This window comes from Rhipicephalus microplus, unplaced genomic scaffold (genome assembly GCF_043290135.1).
Source record: "Rhipicephalus microplus isolate Deutch F79 unplaced genomic scaffold, USDA_Rmic scaffold_42, whole genome shotgun sequence".
NCBI lineage: Eukaryota > Metazoa > Arthropoda > Arachnida > Ixodida > Ixodidae > Rhipicephalus > Rhipicephalus microplus.
This window is the reverse complement of record NW_027464615.1, coordinates 2262233-2285459: the sequence shown is the minus strand read 5'-3', so window position 1 is coordinate 2285459 and position 23227 is coordinate 2262233. Positions and strand designations below refer to the sequence as shown.

The 23227-nt window shown below is 47.6% G+C and overlaps 1 protein-coding gene across 3 annotated transcripts in view; it reads right to left on the bottom strand.

Moving 5' to 3' along the window:
* LOC142787014 (uncharacterized) overlaps positions 1-16603 on the bottom strand; it is a 267751-nt gene extending 251148 nt beyond the window's left edge. For 2 of the 3 annotated variants that reach the window (XM_075884630.1, XM_075884631.1), the window contains exons 1-2: positions 16475-16603; positions 16320-16414 (exon numbers count right to left, since the gene is read on the bottom strand). In XM_075884630.1, the coding sequence (XP_075740745.1) occupies positions 16320-16414; positions 16475-16566 (187 nt within the window). In that variant the 5' untranslated portion in view covers positions 16567-16603. Of the gene's footprint in view, positions 1-15503; positions 15649-16319; positions 16415-16474 lie in introns of those variants that run through there. The other variant, XM_075884632.1, reaches the window with a different exon arrangement.
* Between the last annotated feature and the right edge of the window lie 6624 nt (positions 16604-23227).

The following is a 23227-nucleotide window of genomic DNA, read 5'->3' as shown; positions in this document are numbered from 1 at the left end:
CAGGTCGGGAGGATCCACGGCGTGGCGAGATGGACAGTCACTCTCATGGCGGATTTAGCCAGACTTGTACATCTTGTCCAAAACTATATTCTTGTAACTTCAAAGCCCACAACCGGGCGCTCAGGGAGGTCTATGAGGGGGAAAACCAGTTCATGGCATTGTGAACCGCTGTTGCCGAAAAGGGCATCTACAGGTATGGTCGTATTTTTCAACTGGCCATAAAAGTGCAAGACACTCACACTCAGGGATGGAAAATTGGTACTCAGATACAGAAAGGAGGCGACTCGCGATGACGGTTTCTGCTGAACGAGATCTGCTCCAACGCCATGTTCGCTAGCCATGGTGCGAACTTCAGCGGGCACTGATGAATCATATTAATCTAAATTGTCCGGGCAGGTAAGCAACACACTAAGTCTGTAAAGCAACGCAGTAGGCAACACCATAAGGCTTGTTCGAGACACCAAGAAAGTGGCATACCCTTCTTCAGGATTTGTGTCAAGGAACCGGCAATGTGAATAAACTTCTGGAAAAGACGAAGAAAATAAGAACGGAGACTGACAAAACTTCGTAAGTCCTTCGTGAAATTCGGTATGAAAAAAATTTTTGACGACGTGAATTTTTCGGGAATAGGTATCGCACCTTGAGCACTGACAAGCTGGCCTAGAACAATGATCATTCGGCGGCCGAAACTCAATTTAGAGGAAAAGAGCTTTGGGCACGCCTCTTTGAAAGATTCAAGCAACGCTGGCAGCTGGCCAAGGAGGCTTTTGAAGGTAGAACAGATTGATTGATTGAATGATTGCTTGATTGATTTGTGGTGTTTAACGTCCCAAAACCACCATATGATTATGAGAGACGCCGTAGTGGAGGGCTCCGGAAATTTTGACCACCTGGGGTTCTTTAACGTGCACCCAAATCTGAGCACACGGGCCTCGACATTTCCGCCTCCATCGGAAATGCAGCCGCCGCAGCCGGGATTCAAACCCGCGACCTGCGGGTCAGCAGCCGAGTACCTTAGCCACTAGACCACCGCGGCGGGGCTTGAAGGTAGAACAGAATACAATAACATAATAAAGACATCAGGAACACATCTACAATTTCTAACCACATCGGGGAGAATTCACCATTACTTCAAACGCAGTGGGAACATGGGATAAGCCAAACAGCATTACTTTAAACTGAAAAAGTTAGCCTGGTGTAACAAATGCGGCATTTGCACTGCTCAGGTCATTGACAGGAATCTGTCAGTATCCCCACCTCAGATTTATAGAGGAGGAGCAGGCAGACCGATGTAGGCACTCAGGCGTGTCATCATACCGTGACAGCGCACCGCCGCGGTGGTCTAGTGGCTAAGGTACTCGGCTGCTGACCCGCAAGTCATGGGATAAAATCCCGGCTATGGCGGCTGCATTTCCTATGGAGGCGAAAATGTTGTAGGCCCGTGTACTCAGATTTGTGTGCAGGTTAAAGAACACCAGGTGGTCGAAATTTTCAGACCCCTCCACTACGGCGTCTCTCATTATCGTACGGTGGTTTTGGGACATTAAGCACCACAAATCAATCAATCAATCATTCGGAGACGTAAGGTATACATCTTTGCTTGAAACCTTCTGTAGGTGATTCTAGTCAAAAGCGCCAAGTGTCACCCTTCTGTTTCATTAGGATCGCTGGGGAAGCTCATACGCTGCTCCAGGATCAGCTCCACGCTACATGACCTTTCGCTCTACAAGGAACACGCTATAAAAATCTCGTCTGATTGGACTGGCATGTTTAGCTTGTGAGTGAAAACTTACGACTGACCTAAAGGTGGTTGTAAAGTCGAATATTTCCCGGAATAATTCAGAGACACGCCGAATGTGTCCTGTCCATGCTGGAACGAGGTCGCGTGTAAACACATATGTTGGCATTGCTGTGAAGACGGTCCAGCAGCGATCAAATGAACTTCTGCAATGAATGCGTAAAGAGAATATTCATTGAAGGAGGATACATTTGCTAGAATTTTGCCACCTGGAATAGCTTGCATGATCCAGCTCACCAGATAATTAGTAACCGTCTTACTTGTATGAGGAACGGCAACACTTCTGGCAACTAAGCGTAAACAAGCGATGCTACCACAAAATCATCACCGGTCTTAGGAAAAAAGGACCTCTAGGTCATACCAGTAACATATTGAGGTGCTAAGTGAACTTGTTCTACAGAACACAAACGTGCGTGAGGTAGCGTTGGAGCATCATAGTAAAATAAGGTAGCTCAAGCTGAGTACAGGCTGGTTCCAAACTTACTTGGAGCAAAATGCGTGGAGGAAAAGTCCACGCCGAGAAAGAGATAGAGAGGAAGGCTTTATTTGCGCATAACGTGGAGCATTTCAAATGATCTCTAGCTCGGCTGGTTCATCTCCGCTCATTGAACTAGTCGAATCTGAATGTCAAAGGTCGAGCTGCACAGCAATACGTGCCTCTCATTACTCCTTTTTTTTAAAGACGACAGTTTTTCTTGAGAACATTTGATGCAAAAATTTTGGTCTGTCTGTACTTTTCTCTGTTTGTCCATCTTCACAGTACCGGGTACTCTAAACGGCACCAGCCGATACCCCAAACGGTCGACCACATCCGCAGCCTCCATCAATACTGCTCAATCAACCGTTCATACTAGTGCGATTGTCAATTGAAAAGCAATTATTGCGCATGTGCAAGGCCTCATAACACGTCTATATTCTGTATATGCGTCTTTTGCTAGAAAAAGAATTCATAAATAATTCTAAAGACCATAGCGTTTATCATGCTGCGCTGACCATGCAACCCTTGCACGAAAAGGCGCGTGTTTCCAACGTTTCGATAAGACGACACGGTTGTGGCACCTAATCGTCGCCTTGCGTTCAACACCTTATCACCTCCCAGAAAGGCGCACAGGGCGCGCGCGCTTCGTTTTCTAGATGACTGCCAGAGAGCACTCATTTCTCACGTGTGACGTGACTTTATGTGCTCGTTCGCCTCCGCTGCACGCTCAAGGCACTCTAACGCAGCACCTCCGCAATACCATTCACCGATTTTCTTGCGCAGAACATCAGATAAGCGCTTAGTTCACTCTCTCCACACGCAAGACTATCATCTTTCGACGACACTTGCAGGTTAACATGCAGATACGTGACCATTTTTTGTTCATGTTGTGGCTCTTTACGATGTAAGTTATACAATCCCAAGTAACGTGAAACAGACATGGTGTGGTGGCGCACCATGGTTCTATAGACCAGCATACTTTTGGGGTGGATAATATGTAGCCTGTGTGTAAGTTAGTGCCTGTTTTTTTCAGTCTGCGTAACGCCGCCACAGATTCAATTTTCGGGAGGTTCCTATGTGGTGCTGGGTAAAGTTCTCTATTATCCCTGTAGTACTGAAGAATTGTACCGAAATTGCAGTGTAGGAGTTTGGGTTCTCTATTGCATTATGCAAGGAAGGTCGGGGTGGAAGAACAATTTGTAGGACCACTTCTAAAGCACGCAAATAGGGCAGTTGCTGAGCAGTCAGCAATACTAATACGTGCTGAGGACATCCCAAGCAGAGGAAACATTACACCGTCAATGACCTGGATGAGCGCGGCTATGGCCGGGGTTAAACACGTGTTAAGGCGATGACGAAGGTCAGAGATCATCCCTGGCGTGTGGGCCCCCTGTCCGCAAGGGCAACATTTGTGTCATCCACTTTTAAATTATTTTGAGCCAGATGAGCAGTCAGCGGAAGAGGACAGTGAATTGGGTGAGCACAATGATGAGCAACGAGACAGCGGTGCATGGGACTGGTGGCCATGAGTGGCTAGTGACCGATCATTTGGCACTGGAAAACGTCGCCACCACTTCACTGGTGTAACTCGTGGTGGGGTTTCAATTGACCATCATCTGCCTCTGTGCCACAATTGGGCTTGTCGGAAGGCTCCCGCCAATACTATCGGCTGTTGCATTAGCGGGTCGTGTGACCAGTAGAATTGCAGATGAAGAAAATGGGCCAGTCATCAGCACTCCTCCACTCGGACGCATTGCGGAGGACGCGCAGGGAACCCTCGGCCTTAGGTGTAGGAAACTAACGAATGACGGCCAATCGCTCGGGAGAGATCTGGGGCAAACACATAGCCCAGGTGAACGTTCGAATGCTCTTGCTGAACGTTGGCATGAACTAGAGCTATCAATTAGGAGTAGTTCTCAAAAGCAAGAGCAGAAGACAAAGCTTCTCGTTTTTGTTGAATGATCTTTGTGACGTGCTGTGCAGACGAAAGTGCTTGTGATGCAACTATGTCTTTGGAGGGCTATGTTGCTGAATTCGAGCGAACTTAGGATAGATGCATCTGCTTTTGGCAGCCGCAAAATGCTGGCATTTTCATGTACTGGCATATGAGGAGCCACAGTCCTTAGAGAGTAGGAAATTGAATACATCGTCGCAATGCCTTTTAATATGTGCGGTACCTTTGCGGACCATCATATGCTTTGTGGCAAAGGGTCATCGCGTCTTTTATGTAAGATAGGTATGACTCCACCGAGACGTCAGCTTCTTCTTGGCTGCTGCATTCCTACCAGTCGATTTACAGAATAGTGCGCACAACTGCTTTTTGCACACTTCCCAGTTACCAAGTTCTGCTTTGTATTTTCAGAGGACCCATTTCATTCAAGTAGAAAAGGATGTCCATCAACATGACTTTGTCGTTCCAGTAATGAATCTTACTCGTTAAATCGCACATCGACAACCAGTTTTCGATGTGGGCACTGTGGGTCCCGCAGGACATACCATGGCCTTCCAGCAGTGCAAGAACAATTGTTGTCACCCCGCCATAGTGGTCTACTGGTTAAGGTACTCGGCTGCTGACCCGCAGGTTGAGGGATCGAATCCCGGCAGCGGCGGCTGAATTTTCGATGCTGGCGGAAGTGTTGTAGGCCCGTGTGCTCAGACTTGGGTGCACGTTAAAGAACCCCAGGTGGTCGAAATTTCCGGAGGCCTCCACTACGGCGTCGCTCATAATACCATGTTGGTTTTGGAATGTAAACCCAACATATCAATCAAAGAACAACTGTTGTCCTTGCCACTGTGGAGTTTCGTTACGCAATCTTGGTACACCGCGCCACCACCAAAATGTCAGTAGATAAGAATACTCAAAAGGAAGAGAAAAATAAATTTACAAAATGTGCAAGAAACCCTTCTGCCAAAATGGCAGAGCAGCAAAAACGACACGAGCTCTGGTTTAAACGTGATGTTTGTCGCCTTTAATGGAGCATGCTTTCTTGTTCGATGGAGGCGGAAATGTTGTAGGCCCGTGTGCTCAGATTTGGGTGCACGTTAAAGAACTCCAGGTGGTCAAAATTTCCGGAGCCCTCCACTACGGCGTCTCTCATAATCATATGGTGGTTTTGGGACGTTAAACTCCACATATCAATCAATCAATCATGCTTTCTTGTTCATCATGAACATTTCTTGTTCATTATGAACAAAATGTCAGTTTCGCCAAAAGGGCGAGGCATTGAATGCAATAGCGACATATTCTAATGCTTTACGAAGCAACGTTGGCATTTTTAGTAGCCATAACAACTTTAGTAAATATGCGCTTGCAAAATAACCATATTTCCTGTGGTGCGGCCACAGTAGATGACCACAACAAGCTCGTGCGTAGCGACGGCGTTGATGACAAGCGCCTCCTGTGGGCAGAGAATGTTGCTACTAAGCGCCATACGTCATGTGTCGCCGCTAGTGCCAGTTATGTGTCGAGCGCATTTATAGGTGAACGGCCACTATAGGCACACTTTCGGCGCCGTTTTTTCGCGTTGAGAGTGCAGCCAGTAGAAGCTTTCACGTACTGTGGGGGCAAGAAGCACGCGCTGATTGTTGCCGTGATTGAAGCGATATCAGGCTATAGGTGGCAGCACCCTTCCCGCGAAAGTGTGGATAGGCGGTCGGTGGCACGTATACAAATACATGCAGCGGCGCTTTTTTGTGTTTGGTCCGAGCCGATTCTCGGCGGATAAATTGCGTTGACTACCATTTACTCCTAATATCTACGCTCTTCTATACAGAATTGGTGCATGACACCTAAGCAACGTTAACATTACCCGCGATAAAGCACTATTTGCCTTTCAGAGGAATGCTTGCCCTGAATGACTCTCTTCACGCTTTCGCACTAAATAACGCTTTTGTTGTGTTCCTTGTACAGTCTCAATTTTTATGAAAGGAAACAGGGGAACGCGTGGCCTGCGCGCTCCAGTGGCTGCTGGCAGCGTGTTCAAGCGGGAGCGGGAGAAATCACAGCCTCTTTTCGCGACACCTCGCAGCGAAGAAAACAATAATTTATTACTGATACGGAACCCGCGGTAAGACATCGACCCGCTTCCCTTTCAAGGCGATCTTGAAAGAGCAGGTAATTGAATTTAGGGGGGAAGGTTGCAATCTTTCCGTTCTATATCAGCAATCGTGTAAAGAAGAATGCAGTTTCGTTCACGCTTATTCGTGGATATATATCTCCGTCATCGCGATTTGACTGCGACAAATTAAAAGACATCCTAATGAGGACTGATGGGCCTTGGATCATCACCGGTGACTTCAACGCCCATCTCATCACATGTTTTGGGGGAACACTCGGATGAATGCCAGGGGCCGGGAAATTGTTACATTCGCTTCCGATTACGACCTTTCCATCATAAACGATGGTACCGCAACATATCTGCGGGGTCTCACGTATGGCAGTTGCCTTGACCTGACATTGGTGTCACGGTGCTTCTCTCACAAAGTTAAATGGTTTTGCGATATTGAGACTCATGGGAGTGATCACATACCCACCTACGTGACGATCGATGGTATCATAAAAATTTCTCTTCCGGTGTTGTAATTGGCACTGACTGGTAGATTTGGGAAGAACAATTTGTAGGACCACTTCTAAAGCACGCAAATAGGGCAGTTGCTGAGCAGTCAGCAATACTAATACGTGCTGAGGACATCGCGTGTTGAGAACGCTTGCCCAAAAGGCCTCGCCTGCAGCCTGGAAAATACCATTGCGGAGGCTATGCAAGCGTCCATATGTAAATTACCATTTTCGTCTAAAATAACACAGTTTGACATCGAACTGGAAAGATTACGAGCTATACGAATGCGTGCTGAACGACGATACAGACGCACAAGGTCAATTTACGATCTGAGGAAAGCAAGACGGCTCCAGAAAAAGATTCAACGACGCATTTACAAGCTGGAGAGCGAACGCTGGAAAGCATTCTGCGAATCTCTAGAACCTCATAAACCGCTGTCATATATTTGGAGAACAGTTCGTGGTCTTCGCTCCTTTCCGCCACAACGGCACCCTTTTAAAGCTTTGGCACTCCATCATGGAAAAACAGAACTCGAGGTGGCTGAAGAATTTTGCACGAGAGTTGCCGGGAATATTATGAACGAGAGCATCGACGCCGTGATCGTTTCTGAGACGCGAATACCAGAAATGGACATTCCATTCACCATAGAAGAACTGGAAGGTGCGTTAGTCGCTTCTAAGCGCATCTCATCGCCAGGTCCTGATGGTATTACTTATAGGGCGTTGGGACACCTTGAACAAAAAGCCAGAAAAGAGCTTTTAACATGCTTCAACAACTCCTGGCTCAGCAGCAGTGTTCCCCGAGAATGAAAAATAAGTCGATGATTAGCACTTTTGAAATCGGGAAAATTGCCATTGGACTTGACAGCGTATCGCCTTACTGCCCTCGCAAGCTGCCTCGCAAGCTGCCACTCCAGAGTAGCTTTGAAGCAAGCAACACTGCTATTAATACATGAGTTGTACTTGAACCGAACGCACATATACACTGATGGGTTCGTCTCGTCCAGATGCTCATCAGGTGCCGCTGTAATTCCGGCTGCAGCAATGACAATCAAGTTTAAGTTGTCGCATATGACTACATCTACGGCATCAGAGGTTGCTGCTATAAGGGCTGCTTTACAATATCTCGTTCAAGAACGTCCAGGAAAATGGGTCATATTCTGTGATTCGAAGGCAGCGCTTCAGAGTTTGCAGTCTGCCATGCGTAGGAGGATTCATGAACTATTGGTACAAGAAATAAGACATTGTCATCATGAAGCTCTAGCACGAGGGCATGATATTATATATCAATTTCTGCCTCGACATATCGGTATTATCGGAAATCAATTAGCCGATGATGCAGCCCGCTCAGCCCATGAAGGAACCCGTGTAGTCCCGATTCCTCTATCAAGGAATGATGCAGCAAAACAACTTTACCTGCTGGCTCGAGATCTCACACGCACGTTCTGGTCGTCTACCAGCTTCCAAAGGTGTCAATTTTATGAACTGGATCCTTCGCTCAAGATAAAGCTACGATCACATCTTTCCCGCTCCGATGCGAAACTGTTATGCCGCCTTTGGTTGGGTGTTGCATTTACAAAGGTGTACTCCTTTCGCATTGGTATGGCAGGCACTCCTACATGCGACTACTGCGGAGCTGAAGAGACCATCGAACACGTCCTGTGCAGCTGCGCTTGCTACGACACCAGCGATGCCAGCTCCGGATGGTTTTGAATCAACTTGACCCCGTACCATTTTGTGTGCAGAAGATACTAGGACCTTGGGCATCTGCCTCAGTTGCGCAGAAAGCGACAAAAGCACTGCTACTTTACTTAAAGTCAACAAACCTGAACGACCGCTTGTAGACTGTGTGTGCTCCCCGAGTGTGCTCGTGATTGTGTGTACCTTCTCATCTCTCTGCAACCTCTTTTCTCCCCTCATCCCTTCTCCAGTGCAGGGTAGCAAACCGGATGTGCGTCTGGTTGACCTCCCTGCCTTTCCTTGCATCTTTATCTCTCTCTCTCTCACTATCAGCAACAAGTGCTTGTTTCGCTCGACGTGAGATGACGCCAAAAGAGACTGTGGTTGCTCTCGCTCCCGCTTGAAAGCGCTGCCAGCCGCCGCCAGAGCGCGCAGGCCCCACGTCGCCGTGTCCCCTTTCATAAAAATTTACAGTGTACGTGGTTAGCTTGTCTGCCGCCTCCTACGCACTGGTGTAGAGTAACTGAACTACTTATTTATATTTTTGTTATCTGCATACTACAAAAATAGAGAAAGAAAATCGTACAAAGCCCGCATATCTGTGCAATTACTTCAGTACCATAGTTCTCACCTTATACGCATCCGATTTTTTTCTCTCTTTTTGTTCACCATGGAATGTGCGACAGTCGATAACTCTAGTCATGAAAGCTTAGTGGCTCGCGCCGCTTTTCGCTACACTGCGTTTACCACGTGTACGCACATGTCCTGCCACCAGTAATAATACAAAAAATATATATACGAGTTCTGCATGTATGTATGGATGGATATGTGGGGTTTAACGTCCCAAAACCACTATTTGATTATGAGAGTCACCGTAGGGGAGGGCTCCGGAAATTTCGACCACCTGGGGTTCTTTCAAGTGCACCCAAATCTGAGCACACGGGCCTACAACATTTCCGCATCCATGGGAAATGCAGCCGCCGCCGCCGGGATTCGAACCTGCGACCTGCGGGTCAGCAGCAGAGTACTTTAGCCACTAGACCGCCGCGGCGGGGCTATAAAAGATGTGCAGAAAGCTTTCATCGATGGATTACATGCATGACAGTGCTACAACAAAGGCCTCGTTAATGTTACAAGTACGTTTCTTTTTCAGACAAAAACAACCACTGCCTTCCGTCGGTCATTCACAATACCAAGAAAAAGCTGAATACATTGTAAAAAAGATCAATTTTTAATGAAATCATAAATTATACATATGGCATGCCGTCTGAATTAATTACCACCGTCTGGGTTCTCTAAAGCGTTCTTAAATCTAAGCACACGGTTGCGCACGGTAACTCTGTTTTAAGTACAATTGAGTTACCGTTGTGTAACAGTTTATGTGACAGTAATACTTCTATGTAGCAGTACTATAGGCAGATTTACACAACTAAGGCTCCTCGCATGGTCATTTAGCTACAGTGCCGTAGTTCTTCACGCATAAACAGCACGCACAAACTTATCCTAAAGCCCGTTCTTTTTTTTACAACCGAGTCGTTAGAAAACGCTGCATTCAAATACCATTTAGTAGTCCTCATGTTTAGGAAGATGCCAAGAGTGCGTAGGGCACAGATGATGCCGAATGCGATGGTCATCGAGGTGCTTGTTCAGTGCAGGTGAGGTATTCGGCAATGTCTTGTGGCAACTCACTATGCTGTGGGGTGGGTGCGTTAACGGCTAAGCCGCTTAGGCCCATTTTGCCATACTGTGAGTGGCATTATGTGTGGCCTGCTTATTTGCAGAGGTCGCATAGTCGGTGGTTGTCAGAAGCACGTCAAAAGTCGGTTTTCTTTGTCGTGCTTTACTGTCCAGCACGCAAAAGTATGACGGCGAACGTGGCGCAAGTGTCTGGCAATGGTAGTGCGGCTCTGTGGCATATTCATGTGGACAAGTTTGGGGAGGTTTGTGTCAGGCTACCAAAGCGTAGCTCATGACTTGTGGCTCAAGTTGTGCTGGTTAAGGTGTGCCGACAAATGGTTGAACTTTCCAGCGTACGATGTTGGCGTTGGGGTTCACTTGGATTGCGGGAGCAATTTAGGAATCTCGTACAATAGCTCTGTTAGCCTTGCGCAGGTTGTTGGTTAGAAACGACGGATCATCCTCCTAGATTGTCATCTAGATATGGTGGTTGTACTGCCTCATGCGTATTTCCAGGGCCTTTTCAATCCTCGTGGCCTCGGAGATGAATTATATGACCGTCCGGCGTCCTGGGTGATAATTTAACAATGTTGGTGAAAAGTCCCTGCTTAACACCCCAAATTAAGAAGCAGAGCTTCTTCTCCTAGGTCACGGTGCGATCGGCGTGATAAAACGCTCACGTCATTTCCTCGGTATACATTCTGAAGTTCTCGTTAGGGAGCTGTACGCGGCTCTCCCGCAAGGTTTCAACTTTTAGGGGCGAAGCTCCTTATAACGACACCCGTTGGCCCTCGTATAGTCGTAGTCATAGTGTGTAACCAGTGTTACGCTTTGAACTCCAAGGTGGTGCCAGTGGGAAATTTCTCTTGTCCGTTGTTGAACAATACGAAAAATTCGAAGCTTGCGCGTTAACTAAAAGCCCTATTCTTCTGTCTCTCATTCCCTATTAGCAGCCATTGGCATGTTCCAGTAGAAAACGTTATAGAAGTAGAAATGTTATTAGCCGACTTCTGCTGTCTCTCATTCCCAGTAGCAGCCATCGTTTACCTCCAAGGTAGTGCCTGGTGAGATTTTTCCTGTGCTGAATAAACAACAAAAAATTTTTTCAGAACGTCGTTGATTGATGAAATGAACTAACGAAAGACACCAGATAGTTTCTGAACGCAAAAACGAAAACACGCCAGATGTTTCTAAAGCAAAACAAGAAGAAGACACCAGCTGCTTAACGAAACAGGCCAGATGTTTTCTAAAGCACTGGTTTTATAATCAAAACCATATCGGTAGAGGTGTGTAGTGGCCGATGCTCGTTGCCGTTCGTGTGTGCTCGTAAGGGTAAGGATGCCGAAAGGCGGGCGCGCAGGGCAGCGGCGGCGCGTGCTCGCAGACAGGACCCTGAAGGTAAAGCACGTGAGGCAGAAGCGCGCCGGGAAGCTGCGCGACATCGCCGCCAAGATCCTGCTGTACGGGAACAAGAAGCCACATCAGCAAGGCGGCGTCGGCAAGATCCCGCCATACGTGAACAAGAAGCTGCAGCAGCACGTCAGTGTCGGCAAGATCCTTCCGTACGGGAACAAGAAGCCACATCAGCAAGACAGCGTCGGCAACATTCCGCCGTACGTGAACAAGAAGCTGCAGTGGCACGTCAGTGGCGGCAAGATCCTGCTGTACGGAAACAAGAAGCCACATCATCAAGGCAGCGTCAGCAAGATCCCGCTGTACGTGGACAAGAAGCTGCAGCGGCACGTCAACGTCGGCAGGATCCTTCTGTACGGGAATGAGAGGCCGAGGCAGCACGTAAACGTCGCGAAGCAGATCTTGAAAACGTTCGACAATGGGAAGCGGCGAAGAAGCGCGCATATCGCCAGGCGAATTAACGGAAGACAATTTCGCGGTATTACTTCCAGGAGCTTGTACGTTCAGCCCTCTGCCTAGTCGTGTGACTACACGAAATCGCGTCTTGTGTGAACAGTTGAGGATAGGACGATGTTCGAAGTGAATATTGTGCCGTTTCGCCTGTGTTTTGTTTAGTAGCGTGTCTGGCATTCGAGTAAGCTGGTGTGGCAAGCGGAATAGCGGAATATTATGTGTGAGTGAAACAATAATTTACTACAATGTCTTGAGTACTTCAAGCCCACCCGAGAAATTAACATATTTCAGAAGCGGGATCATTATCCAATCGCCATGAAAGAGAAATGTGAGTTCCGTCAGTCTAGGTAGCTGGTTAACGTAACCCTAACCCTGAGATGCAATGCACCCACGGAAGAGACAACCCAACTTGCGGTGGAGGAGGTATGAACTTCGGCAATGGAGACACCATTACGGTCCGCAACTTACTCAAAGCTATCCAAGAAAGGAACCATCTGCTACCAACGCTGCTGGGAAGACTGTCGTTTGCCGGCGTAGCACGAGCTCAGCCAGCTCCAACGTTACGGGTGATTACCAACCTAAGTCAAAATATCACTGCCTTCGACGGCTCCAAAGATAGTTTTGCAGCACGTGAATAAATCGAAAGCCTTCGTTAAACGTCAAATCTTCACGGATGGCCAGCTGCTTACACGCTGGGAACAGCCAAGGCCAAATTGGTAGGAGCTGCTAAGTACTAGTATGGCTCAAGTTGTTCCCAGATCACGTCGTGGGAAGAATTCGTGGTGCGCTGCCATCGTATCTTGTCAGTCAGACTCACGTTGCGGAAGGATGGCACAAGATGCAAGAGCGTGTGCAGCCGCACAACCAGAGTACAGACGCCTATTACCATGCTAAGGTACGTCTGTGCAATAAAGTTGACCTCGACTTTATTGATACGCGAAAGCAAGCCCTCACAGGGCGGAGGTCGCGCAAATCATGCATCACGCACCTGGGTCAGACGCAAGAAGATGACGACGACATCTTGAAGCTCGAATGCATCGAACTGGAACGACAACGGGTTTTCGGCACACGCAACTGAAGCCTAAATCCACGTTCAGGTTCAGAACGCTGCTTGCCCACTACGTCCGACGTGAACCAAGGAGCGAAACGACGCCAACCATTGTCGCCCGACGACCGACACGTCGCACCAGATACCGACGTCTACGTGGCAAACCCGGCGGCAACACACGGCGCCTCAAGTCTACAAGAACTGTAAGTCGTGCCTGATGTGACCCTCGAAGGACACACGATCCCGGTTTTCGAACAAGCCCCGCCTCGTGTTGAGCGTTTTGGAGATATCGAAGAACTGAAAACGAAGCTAGGCGAAGAACCGAAGTCGAATATGTCTGCCATAAAAACAGAAAACCCGAAAGACAAGAACACAGCCGACGCTGAAGGCAAAGAAAAGCAGATCAACTCCCAACGCAATGCTGCGAGAAAAGACAGCGATGGGGAGAGAGTGAAAGAAAAACCCGGAATGGCGAAAGAAACAGCAAGAAAAGGTCTATCTATCTATCTATCTATCTATCTATCTATCTATCTATCTATCTATCTATCTATCCACCTACGACGTTTAACTCTCCTAGCCATTTCAATAATGGTATCGATACCAAACTTGTTATAGCATAACATGACTCTATGAAAAACATATTTCACTAGTCGTAACATGAAATTCTTGATTTTTAGGTCATGAATATCATAATTTACAATTCATGGTCCTGAACTTTTACGGTTGTTTCGCTCACCATATGATTATGAGAGACGCCACAGTGGAAGGCTCCGGAAATTTCGACCACCTGGGGTTCTTTAACATTCACCCAAATCTGAGCACACTGGTCTACAGCATTTCCACCTCCATCGGAAATGCAGCCGCCGCAGCTGGGACTTGATCCCGAAACCAGCGGGTCAGCAGCCAAGTACCTTAGCCACTAGGCCACCGCGGTGGGGCTCGGTGCGCAGCCTCGCTGGCGTTTATTTCGTCGTGTCCCGCCGGCGTTGCCACAACAGGCGCCGGTCCTGCCTTGTACTCGCAGGCACGCGCCGAGCTGCGTTGCTTTGACGCATACGCGTTTCAGCCCGTCCAGTGTCCCTCCATCACGAAAAGATGAAAATTGAGTGTTGTCTGGGTAACGCATCGGCACGAAATGCAGCATGTCGCTTGTCGCACCGATTGACGTCGGGCCGCGTCGACTAATGCTGGTCACGCCCGGCGTCAAGCATAAGTGCTCGCGTTTCGCTAACGTAGGGTCTCTGCACCCAACGTGCGCACGCGTCATAGCTACATCAGAGTATATTGGGTCCTTTATGATGCGCTCGCGGCCGTTTTGCTAGCTCCACATATACCAAATTTGGTGTTACGTAACGTCAATGGATGACGAATTATATGACCAGTGCAAATATGATAATCCCAACATGCGTTTCATGTAGGAAGATGACAACATACCATGCTCATAGCGTGCTCGCAGCCGCTTTGCATGACTACAAGCCACAGTCAACGCGCCAATACAATTAAAGTGACGTGGTGCACGTGCTCGCCGGCGTTCCATTTCGTCGCGTCGCGCCAGTTTCACCATGCCGGGCGCCGGTCCTGCCATATACTCGCAGGCGCACGCCTCGCTGCGTTGCCTTGCGCATGCGCGTTTCAGCACGTCTAGCGTCCCTCAGTCCTGAAAAAAGGGAGGCGCAGTGTTGTTTGGGTAACGCAGGGGCGCAAAATGCCGCATTTCGCGCCGGTTGCCGTTGGGCCGCGCCGACGGACGCTGGTCACGCCGGTCGTGCCTGGCGTCAAACTATAGAGTGCTCTTATTTTTCTAGCGTGGCGTCGCTGTGCCCAGCGCGTGCGCGCGTCAATGCTACATTGGAGTATATTGGGCGCTTCATTGTGCAATCCCAGCCGTTTTGCTAACTCCACATATACTAAATTTGCTGTTACGTCACGTAACACCAAATTTAGTAAAGAGGAACCTGAATGCATGAATCGCCTGATTGCATTAGGGGGTCTACATGTCTTTAGGACCGGGGAGAGGCAGCATCCGGTGCCACTCATAGCACAGGTGGCGAGTTCGAAACAAGCATTTTGCCAGGGCGCGTCACGTGGCGAATGTCTTCACATGCGATTATGGTATACGTCAGTGTGACACTTCGAAAGCTACCAAGGGTGTAAGCGCGCTGGGACGAAGCCTTGGCTTTCATGGTAAGAAGAAAGGAAAATGTTTCAGGGGACGGGTTATACTTCGTTAGATACAACTGATGAGTGATCCTACTCAGAGCACGTGTGTTTTTTAAGCCACGTGAGTTCCTTTATAATCAAGTCGAAATCAGTACACTGACACAGCAATTATTGTTTACTATGCTTCCCTTAGCTAACGTGTCTATTAGGGTCATTTTTCGTGTCTAAAAAAACAAACGAGCCCCTTGAATATTTTTTATACGTAAACCTCATAGCAAAGGCTTCGTCCTGGCTGGCATGAAGACTTGGATACATCTCCTCTGATCACAAGTGTTCAACACTTTCCTCCTAGGGTAAGAGTCACACTGGCTGATTCTCCCAGGTTTCTGGAAAACATAAATACCTTATAAGTGCAGACGAGGGTGCGCCCTTCGCCATAGCACCCAATGAAGAGCATGAGAGGATTAATGGGAATGTTGTTGATTTAGATTTCATCAACAAAAGGGGTACTTTTCGTCCACTTCAATTACTTCCACATTTGTATCATAATATTACAGTTGACTTAACGACACTACACTCGACACCTCTATATTTTCATTAGATGAGCGTCTATGAGTTTTTTTTTTTCATTTCGCAAACATTTTTAAAACATCGCAAACACTTCTTTGCTCGCATAGTACTGCCGGCTAGTAAAGCGGGACAAACTGTGTGACATGCCTACACAATTGCGTTAGTGATTACAACAGTGACAACAAACAACAAACAGGATGCAAATATTTATAGAAAACAAATAAATAAATAAATAGAACATAATAGCACAAAAATAACTATTTACACAATTGTAACTGTTGAAAAAGCTGTACAAAAATCGGCTGAAGGCCAGGGCATTAGAAAAATTGCATGCTTCTTCGACCACTTAGGATATCTATTTAGCGTGCTGATGACTATGTGCTGAAAATATCAGCGCCGGCAATACAACATCGAGACGTAGCCAATATTTTTCATATTGCATCATGAATTCAAACGTTGCAGTATTTTCTATCATAATTAACCTTACCATTTCTCTTTACAACATCCATTGCATCTAATTCAGCAGGCTGGAAGAGATGCCTCTGGTTGACAAATTTTCCCACTAGGTCAAGTGGTGGCAACCTGTGTTGAAAGCACACTGTTAGTACGGAGTTTTTGAGGCGCTGGCTCATCGACACTTACTCGGTAGCATTATCATAAAAATATCTTTTAAATTCAGCTTTTCGGGCCGATGCTGCAGTAACGTTATCAAACTTGCATTCGGTTGGTCCCATTGTGGTATAAGTGGTCCATATTCGTGCAACTTGAGAGTAAAACTGCAAAAAAAGTGTAGTGTTTTCAGTCATGTTACAGTTCGTGAGAAGGCTTTAATGCCATTTACCATACCTATGTAATGAGAGCGAGCCACACCGTTATGCTACAGGTCATGTTACAGTTCGTAAGAAGGCGATAATGCCATTTACCATACCTTTGTATAGAGAGCGAGCCACACCGCTATGCTACAGCTTTCACGAACAACTTTATTTGGAATAGTAAGCGATATATCCTGAACTACTCTTTCCAGAACATTGGTATTGACCTTATCACGAATATATAGCTGCATACATTACGAGCTGCATTGCTAAGGCCTGTGCTGAACGTAGCATAACGCTAAATGTAGACAAAAATGGCATATTTGAAAAAAACTAGAGGTTTTCCAAGAAAATCCCCTTCCTAAACTACACTGTGGCAACACTGCTGTTGAGGACCACAGCCGCTCTGACAGTCTGAAATATGATGGTGAATTTCAAAGCGCGAGAACAATGAAAGAGAAAAAGATAGAACAGTAGAAAAGAGTGCTGTTCTCCTGTCTGGCTTCTCTTCTTCCCTATGCAGCGCTTTTTTCTCCTGTGACTCTTTATTCCCTATATTCTCACGACGTGAAATTCACCATCATCCACGCAGACCAAGTAACGCAAGCTTCTGCATTTGCAAATTGCGAACATTGTTCCAAAGAATATTCACGGAACCTGGACGCTGATGTTATAATACCAATAAAAGCAAGCTTACTTGCCCTTCTTTGAGTGCGAAGCATTTCTCAGAGAACTCGAGGTACCTTCAGCATGTCTATCGATCTATCTATCTATCTATCTATCTATCTATCTATCTATCTATCTATCTATCTATCTATCTATCTATCTATCTATCTTTCTATCTATCTATCTATCTATCTATCTATCTATCTATCTATCTATCTATCTATCTATCTATCTATCTATCTATCTATCTATCTATCTATCTATCTAGCCGCCTACGTCTTCCTTCGTGGCCTGAATAACCTGCCGTAAAACAAGTTTACACTGAATAGTAAGGTGATTTGACGAATACGGCTCTCTGGTTATGATTTTTATGACATCATTGACGTGGAAGTCTGTCGTTTATGCCCAAAAACCCTTTTCTCCACACACTTTTGGTACATACTCGTTTACCAGAGGGCGTAGTTTGTGGGTGCGCCTCTCGGGTGTATAACACACCTCCTGAAAAGTCGTTAGAACACCCATTGGTAATTCAAGTGTGGCAGGGTTAAGAAAATAACCGCATCAGCTGTGTTGACTCGACAAATTCAATGAATGAATAATAGAATCTCAGCACAAATCAAACCCAAGGGTTGTGCGTGGCAGTTGCATATACCCCAAAACCACCCCAGGTCTGGAAACAGCTTTAGGACACACCCTATGAAGACCTAGCGTACGTGCAATGTTAATCGTTCTTTTGCCCCTAGATATCTAATTTTATAACAAAGCAATGAAGACAACATATGTACTTTTACAATGCAGCAGTCATTCTATCTTAACCTCCAAGGTTTCACTGTTCGATCTGCTTTTAGATCAGTCTTATAAACGCTCTATTTATACACTTCTGATTGTAAAATGTTTATTTAGGTGCTAATTATTCCCTGGCAGACAGACAGACAAAAAACTACCTAAGGAATATTTTAACGAAAGTTACATAATATATTTTTATCATCGCATGGCAAAGTGTACTTATAAATAACATTTCAAAAACTAGAATGATCTTATTTACACCTTTATCGCTATTTATTCTCGCCCAAGAATATTTACCTCTAAATTCACCACGAAGGTTCATTGACGCTTTGGAAATAATCCTAACGAAACCTGCCGCGGTGGTCTAGTGGACACGGTGTCCGACTGCTGTCCTGCACTTTCCGGGATTTAATTCATCGCCGCGGTAAGTGCATTTCCTATAGAAATGAGAATGCTTGAAGCCCGTGTACTTTATTTAGGCCACGTTAGAGTCAAATTTTGTTTAAATTTCCGGATTCATCTAACAGGGCCCTGTCGTAGTTGTTATAATATTTTAGCATGGTGAATCCCAACAAATATTATTCTAAATATTAATACCACGGAAACACTACGCATGCGAAATGTTATCGCCAGCAGCTAAGTCAATATGTTTCAACAATTTCATACCTTCATCACCGGAAATTGCAGGTGGGCCCAGAGCTTGGTTACATGAACAGATATTTACACGACAGGGAAATAACAACTCCAGGTTTTTCAGTAGCAGAACTGCCAGGGGTGGTTGTTGCACTATGCTTGCAGTTCAGTTCGAAATTTTCAGTTTTCAGCAGTCCACCTGATGGCAAGCTTATGTAGAGAGGAAGAAGAATATGTGCCGCAGTGGGTCACGCTTTTAGCAAGAGGAGCCGAGCGCGAGCTGTTCCCCCGAGCGTTGTGTTTCCTGCGTCGGTTGCTGCCGCCCGCTTTCCTCATCAATAGACCTGCTGTGCAAGTACTACTTGCGCCAATAAACCCCGTTTCAGAGTGGTGGAGGTGCGGGGTAACTCAACCTGGAACTCCGCAACAGGAAACTACCTGCCATCCCAGACATGACTGAAAAAACCACCCAGCAAGGTACGACCCAGCCTCCGATGGTCATCGTGCCCACTGCGCTACGCGTGCGCGATCCACCTTTTTTCGACGGTACCGATGAGCAAGACGTAGAAGATTGGCTGTCGACATTTGAAAAGGTAGGCGCAAGCAACAAGTGGGACGACCCTTCGAAGCTGCAATATGTACCCTTCTACCTGAAAGAGGTGGCGAGTCTCTGGTTTAACAACCACCACTCGGAATTCGCCACTTGTGGTGCCTTTAAGCTACGCATTACCGATGTGTTCGGTCGCCCCGAGGTACGCAAGCTCCGTGCCGAACAGCGCCTACGGGGACGCGCACAGCTTCAAGGAGAAGGCTTCACAAGCTACATCGAGGATGTGCTCAACTTGTGCAAGCGCCTTGACCCTTCAATGATCGAGGCAGACAAGATCAAACATATTTTGAAGGGTATAGACGACGACGCCTTCCAGATGCTGCTGGCCAAGGGCCCACGTACCGTGTCTGAACTCGCCACTCTTTGCCAGAGCTTCGAGGAGTTGCACAAACAACGGGTCATGACACGGCGGCCAGCGGCTACCGATGAAACTCTCGCGGCATTGAGCCTGGGTGGAGACCACAACACAATCATGTCCGAAATCAAATGATATGTGCGCGAGGAGGTGGCCCGACAACTTTCGTGCCTGTCGTATCTACCGGCAACGGAACCCTCTTCTGAGCGTCTCGCACCCGCCATGAGGCAGGTAATACAGGCGCAGGTGTCTGAGGCATTGCCGTCCGTCCTTCAGACAGCACCCGTCACCGCGTCATTGACTTATGCTGCTGTTGCTGCTACTCCGCCACGACCTCCGCTTGGGCCGACTCCCCAGCCTGTACGAGTATCAACGACGCCATTTCCAGCAACACAACAGCGCTATAACGGAAACCCTTGGCGCACAGTTGACAATCGCCCGATCTGTTACGCATGCGGATATGCAGGTCACGTGGCGCGCTTCTGTCGCCGGCGCTTCGCAACGGGCCCGGCTGCACCTCCAAGGTACCCTGACTACTCTTTACCGGCTGCGTACAACGCGCAACGAGAACTGCCACGTCAATGCGACCGACAATCAGTGGAACGCGACCCGTCACCAACCGAACTAGACCACCGCCCTGCTGCCGACTACCAATCATTCGGTCCCCGTCGCTCATCTTCACCACGCCGCTACCGTTCTCCGTCCCCTCTGCGTCGCCGACCGAACCCTGTATAGACGCAAAACTGACTGTCGCAGCTCTGGAGGCACGAGCTGCGAAATCGTCGCATTGTACAAGTCCTCGCCCGTCCCCCACAAACGTTCTGGAAGTGTTTGTTGAAGGTCTACAAACTCTTGCGCTTGTTAATACGGGTGCCGCCGTATCTTTGATGAGTCAGAATCTCTGCCGTTCGATACGAAAAGTAACGACGCCGCCTTCCGACGTTTTGCTGAATACCGCGAGTGCGCAACCAATTCGACCAGTCGGAGCATGTACGGCGAGAGTAAACATTCAGGACGTCCTCTACCACATTGAGTTTCTCGTGTTGACCACTTGTGCCCTCGACATGATACTTGGATGGGAATTTCTGTCACGCCACCACGCCGTAATTGACTGCGCTAGCGCGCAGGTGGAATTATCTGTGTTTTCAGACGCGCCATTTACCGACAATGAGCGCACTCACCTGGGCAAGCTTTTTGTTGCTTCTGACGTTGACGTTCCTCCTCTTAGTGCAATCGTTGTCCCCGTCAATTGCACTAAATTGTCCAACTCTACCGTTGTGTTCTCCCCATTTGACGTTTTCAGTCGCCGCCACGCTACTTCTCTGCCATACGCCATTCTGCCACCTCACCAAGATACTTCCGGAATTGTCGTTTGCAATCCTAGGTCATGTCCTCTCACCTTAGGAGCTCACGATACTTAGGAGCATCATGATACTTGGATGGGAATTTTTGTCACGCCACCACGCCTTAATTGACTGCGCTAGCCCGCAGGTGGAATTATCTGTGTTTTCAGACGCGCCATCTACCGACAATGAGCGCACTCACCTTGGCAAGCTTTTTGTTGCTTCCGACGTTGACGTTCCTCCTCTTAGTGCAATCGTTGTCCCCGTCAATCGCACTGAATTGTCCAACTCTACCGTTGTGTTCTCCCCATCTGACGTTTTCAGTCGCTGCCACGCTACTTCTCTGCCATACGCCATTCTGCCACCTCACCAAGATATTTCCGGAATTGTCGTTTGCAATCCTAGGTCGTGTCTTCTCACCTTAGGAGCTCACGAAACACTGGGCTATGTCCATCCTGTTGATGACAACGTTAATGTGCCTATTGAGTCCCACGACCCTGGCCAGCAACTTCAACTGAACGCCGTTACTCCTCTTTTTACGCGGGATGACTACTCCTCCGACGTCTTCAATCGTTCCATCGACAGCAAGCTTCTTCTGGATCAACGGGACCAGCTAATAACCCTTCTGCATGAATTCCGAGATTCATTTGACCTTCATCAAAAGGCACTGAGTCAAATTAACACCGTCACTCACACAATCTACACTGGAACGCACCCTCCTTTGCGGCAACGCCCCTACAGCGTATCACCCATGGAACGAAGTGTAATCGCAGAGCAGGTGGATGATATGCTTCAGCGCGGTGTCATCAAACCATCTTCTAGCCCCTGGTCTTTACCTGTTGTGTTAGTGAAGAAAAAAGACGGTTCGATTAGATTTTGTGTCGACTACCGGCGACTGAACAAAATTACACGGAAAGATGTATACCCTCTTCCCCGCATCGACGACGCTATCGATTGCCTACAAGGTGCCAAATTCTTTTCTTCGCTAGACTTACGTTCAGGTTACTGGCAGGTTCCGATGGCAGAGTGTGACCGTTCCAAAACAGCGTTCGTTACGCGGGATGGCCTATACGAATTCACGGTTATGCCGTTCGGTCTGTGCAATGCACCTGCAACGTTTGAGCGAATGATGGACAGCATTTTACGCGGCCTTAAATGGCAGATATGCTTATGTAACCTCGATGATGTTATCGGATTTTCTCCTGATTTCCCTACCCACGTCGACCGTCTGCGCACCATTCTTCAATGTCTTACCAAGGCAAACCTCCAGCTTAACCTAAAGAAGTGCCGCTTTGGGCCCCCCAACTTACTATACTTGGTCACGTTGTGTCAAAGGATGGAATTTGCCCCAACCCAGACAAACTTCGAGCCGTAGCCGACTTTCCGAAGCCGACTTCACTCCAAGAACTTAGCAGCTTCATCGGATTGTGCTCGTATTTTCGTCGTTTCGTCCACAACTTTGCAACAATAATAGCCCCACTTACACAACTACTGAACGGTCCAGCTAATCTTTCTAACTGGACCCTGGCATGCGACGAAGCTTTCCTTACACTGCGCCGCCTACTTACGTCCCCACCGATTCTACGCCATTACGACCCAAGTGCCCCCACTGAATTGCACACAGATGCCAGTGGCGTTGGTCTGGGAGCAGTACTCGTGCAACGAAAGCCCGGTATTCCAGAGTACGCCGTCGCATACGCAAGCCACGCCCTCACAAAAGCGGAGATGAACTACTCCGTAACTGAAAAAGAATGCCTCGCATTCGTTTGGGCGTTAAGCAAGTTTTTTCCTTACTTGTACGGACAGAGCTTCGATGTTGTGACCGATCACCACGCATTTTGTTGGTTGGCGTCGCTAAAAGATACTTCAGGTCGCCTTGGACGTTGGGCTCTTCGCCTACAAGAATTCGACATTCGTGTCGTCTACCGCTCAGGACGAAAACACTCAGATGCGGACGCCCTCTCACGATCACCTGTGAGATCCACCGCAGACCTGCATTCGGACACCAATTTCTCCATCGCTCCCATTTCCGTCACAAGCATGTCGTCAGAACAGCGGAAAGACCCATGGATAACATCTCTCCTTAACATTCTTTCCGACTCTTCAACGTCTGTGTACCCACGCACTCTTCGCCGCCAAGCCACACATTTCGCGATAAGGGGCGCGCAACTATACCGCAGAAACTACCAC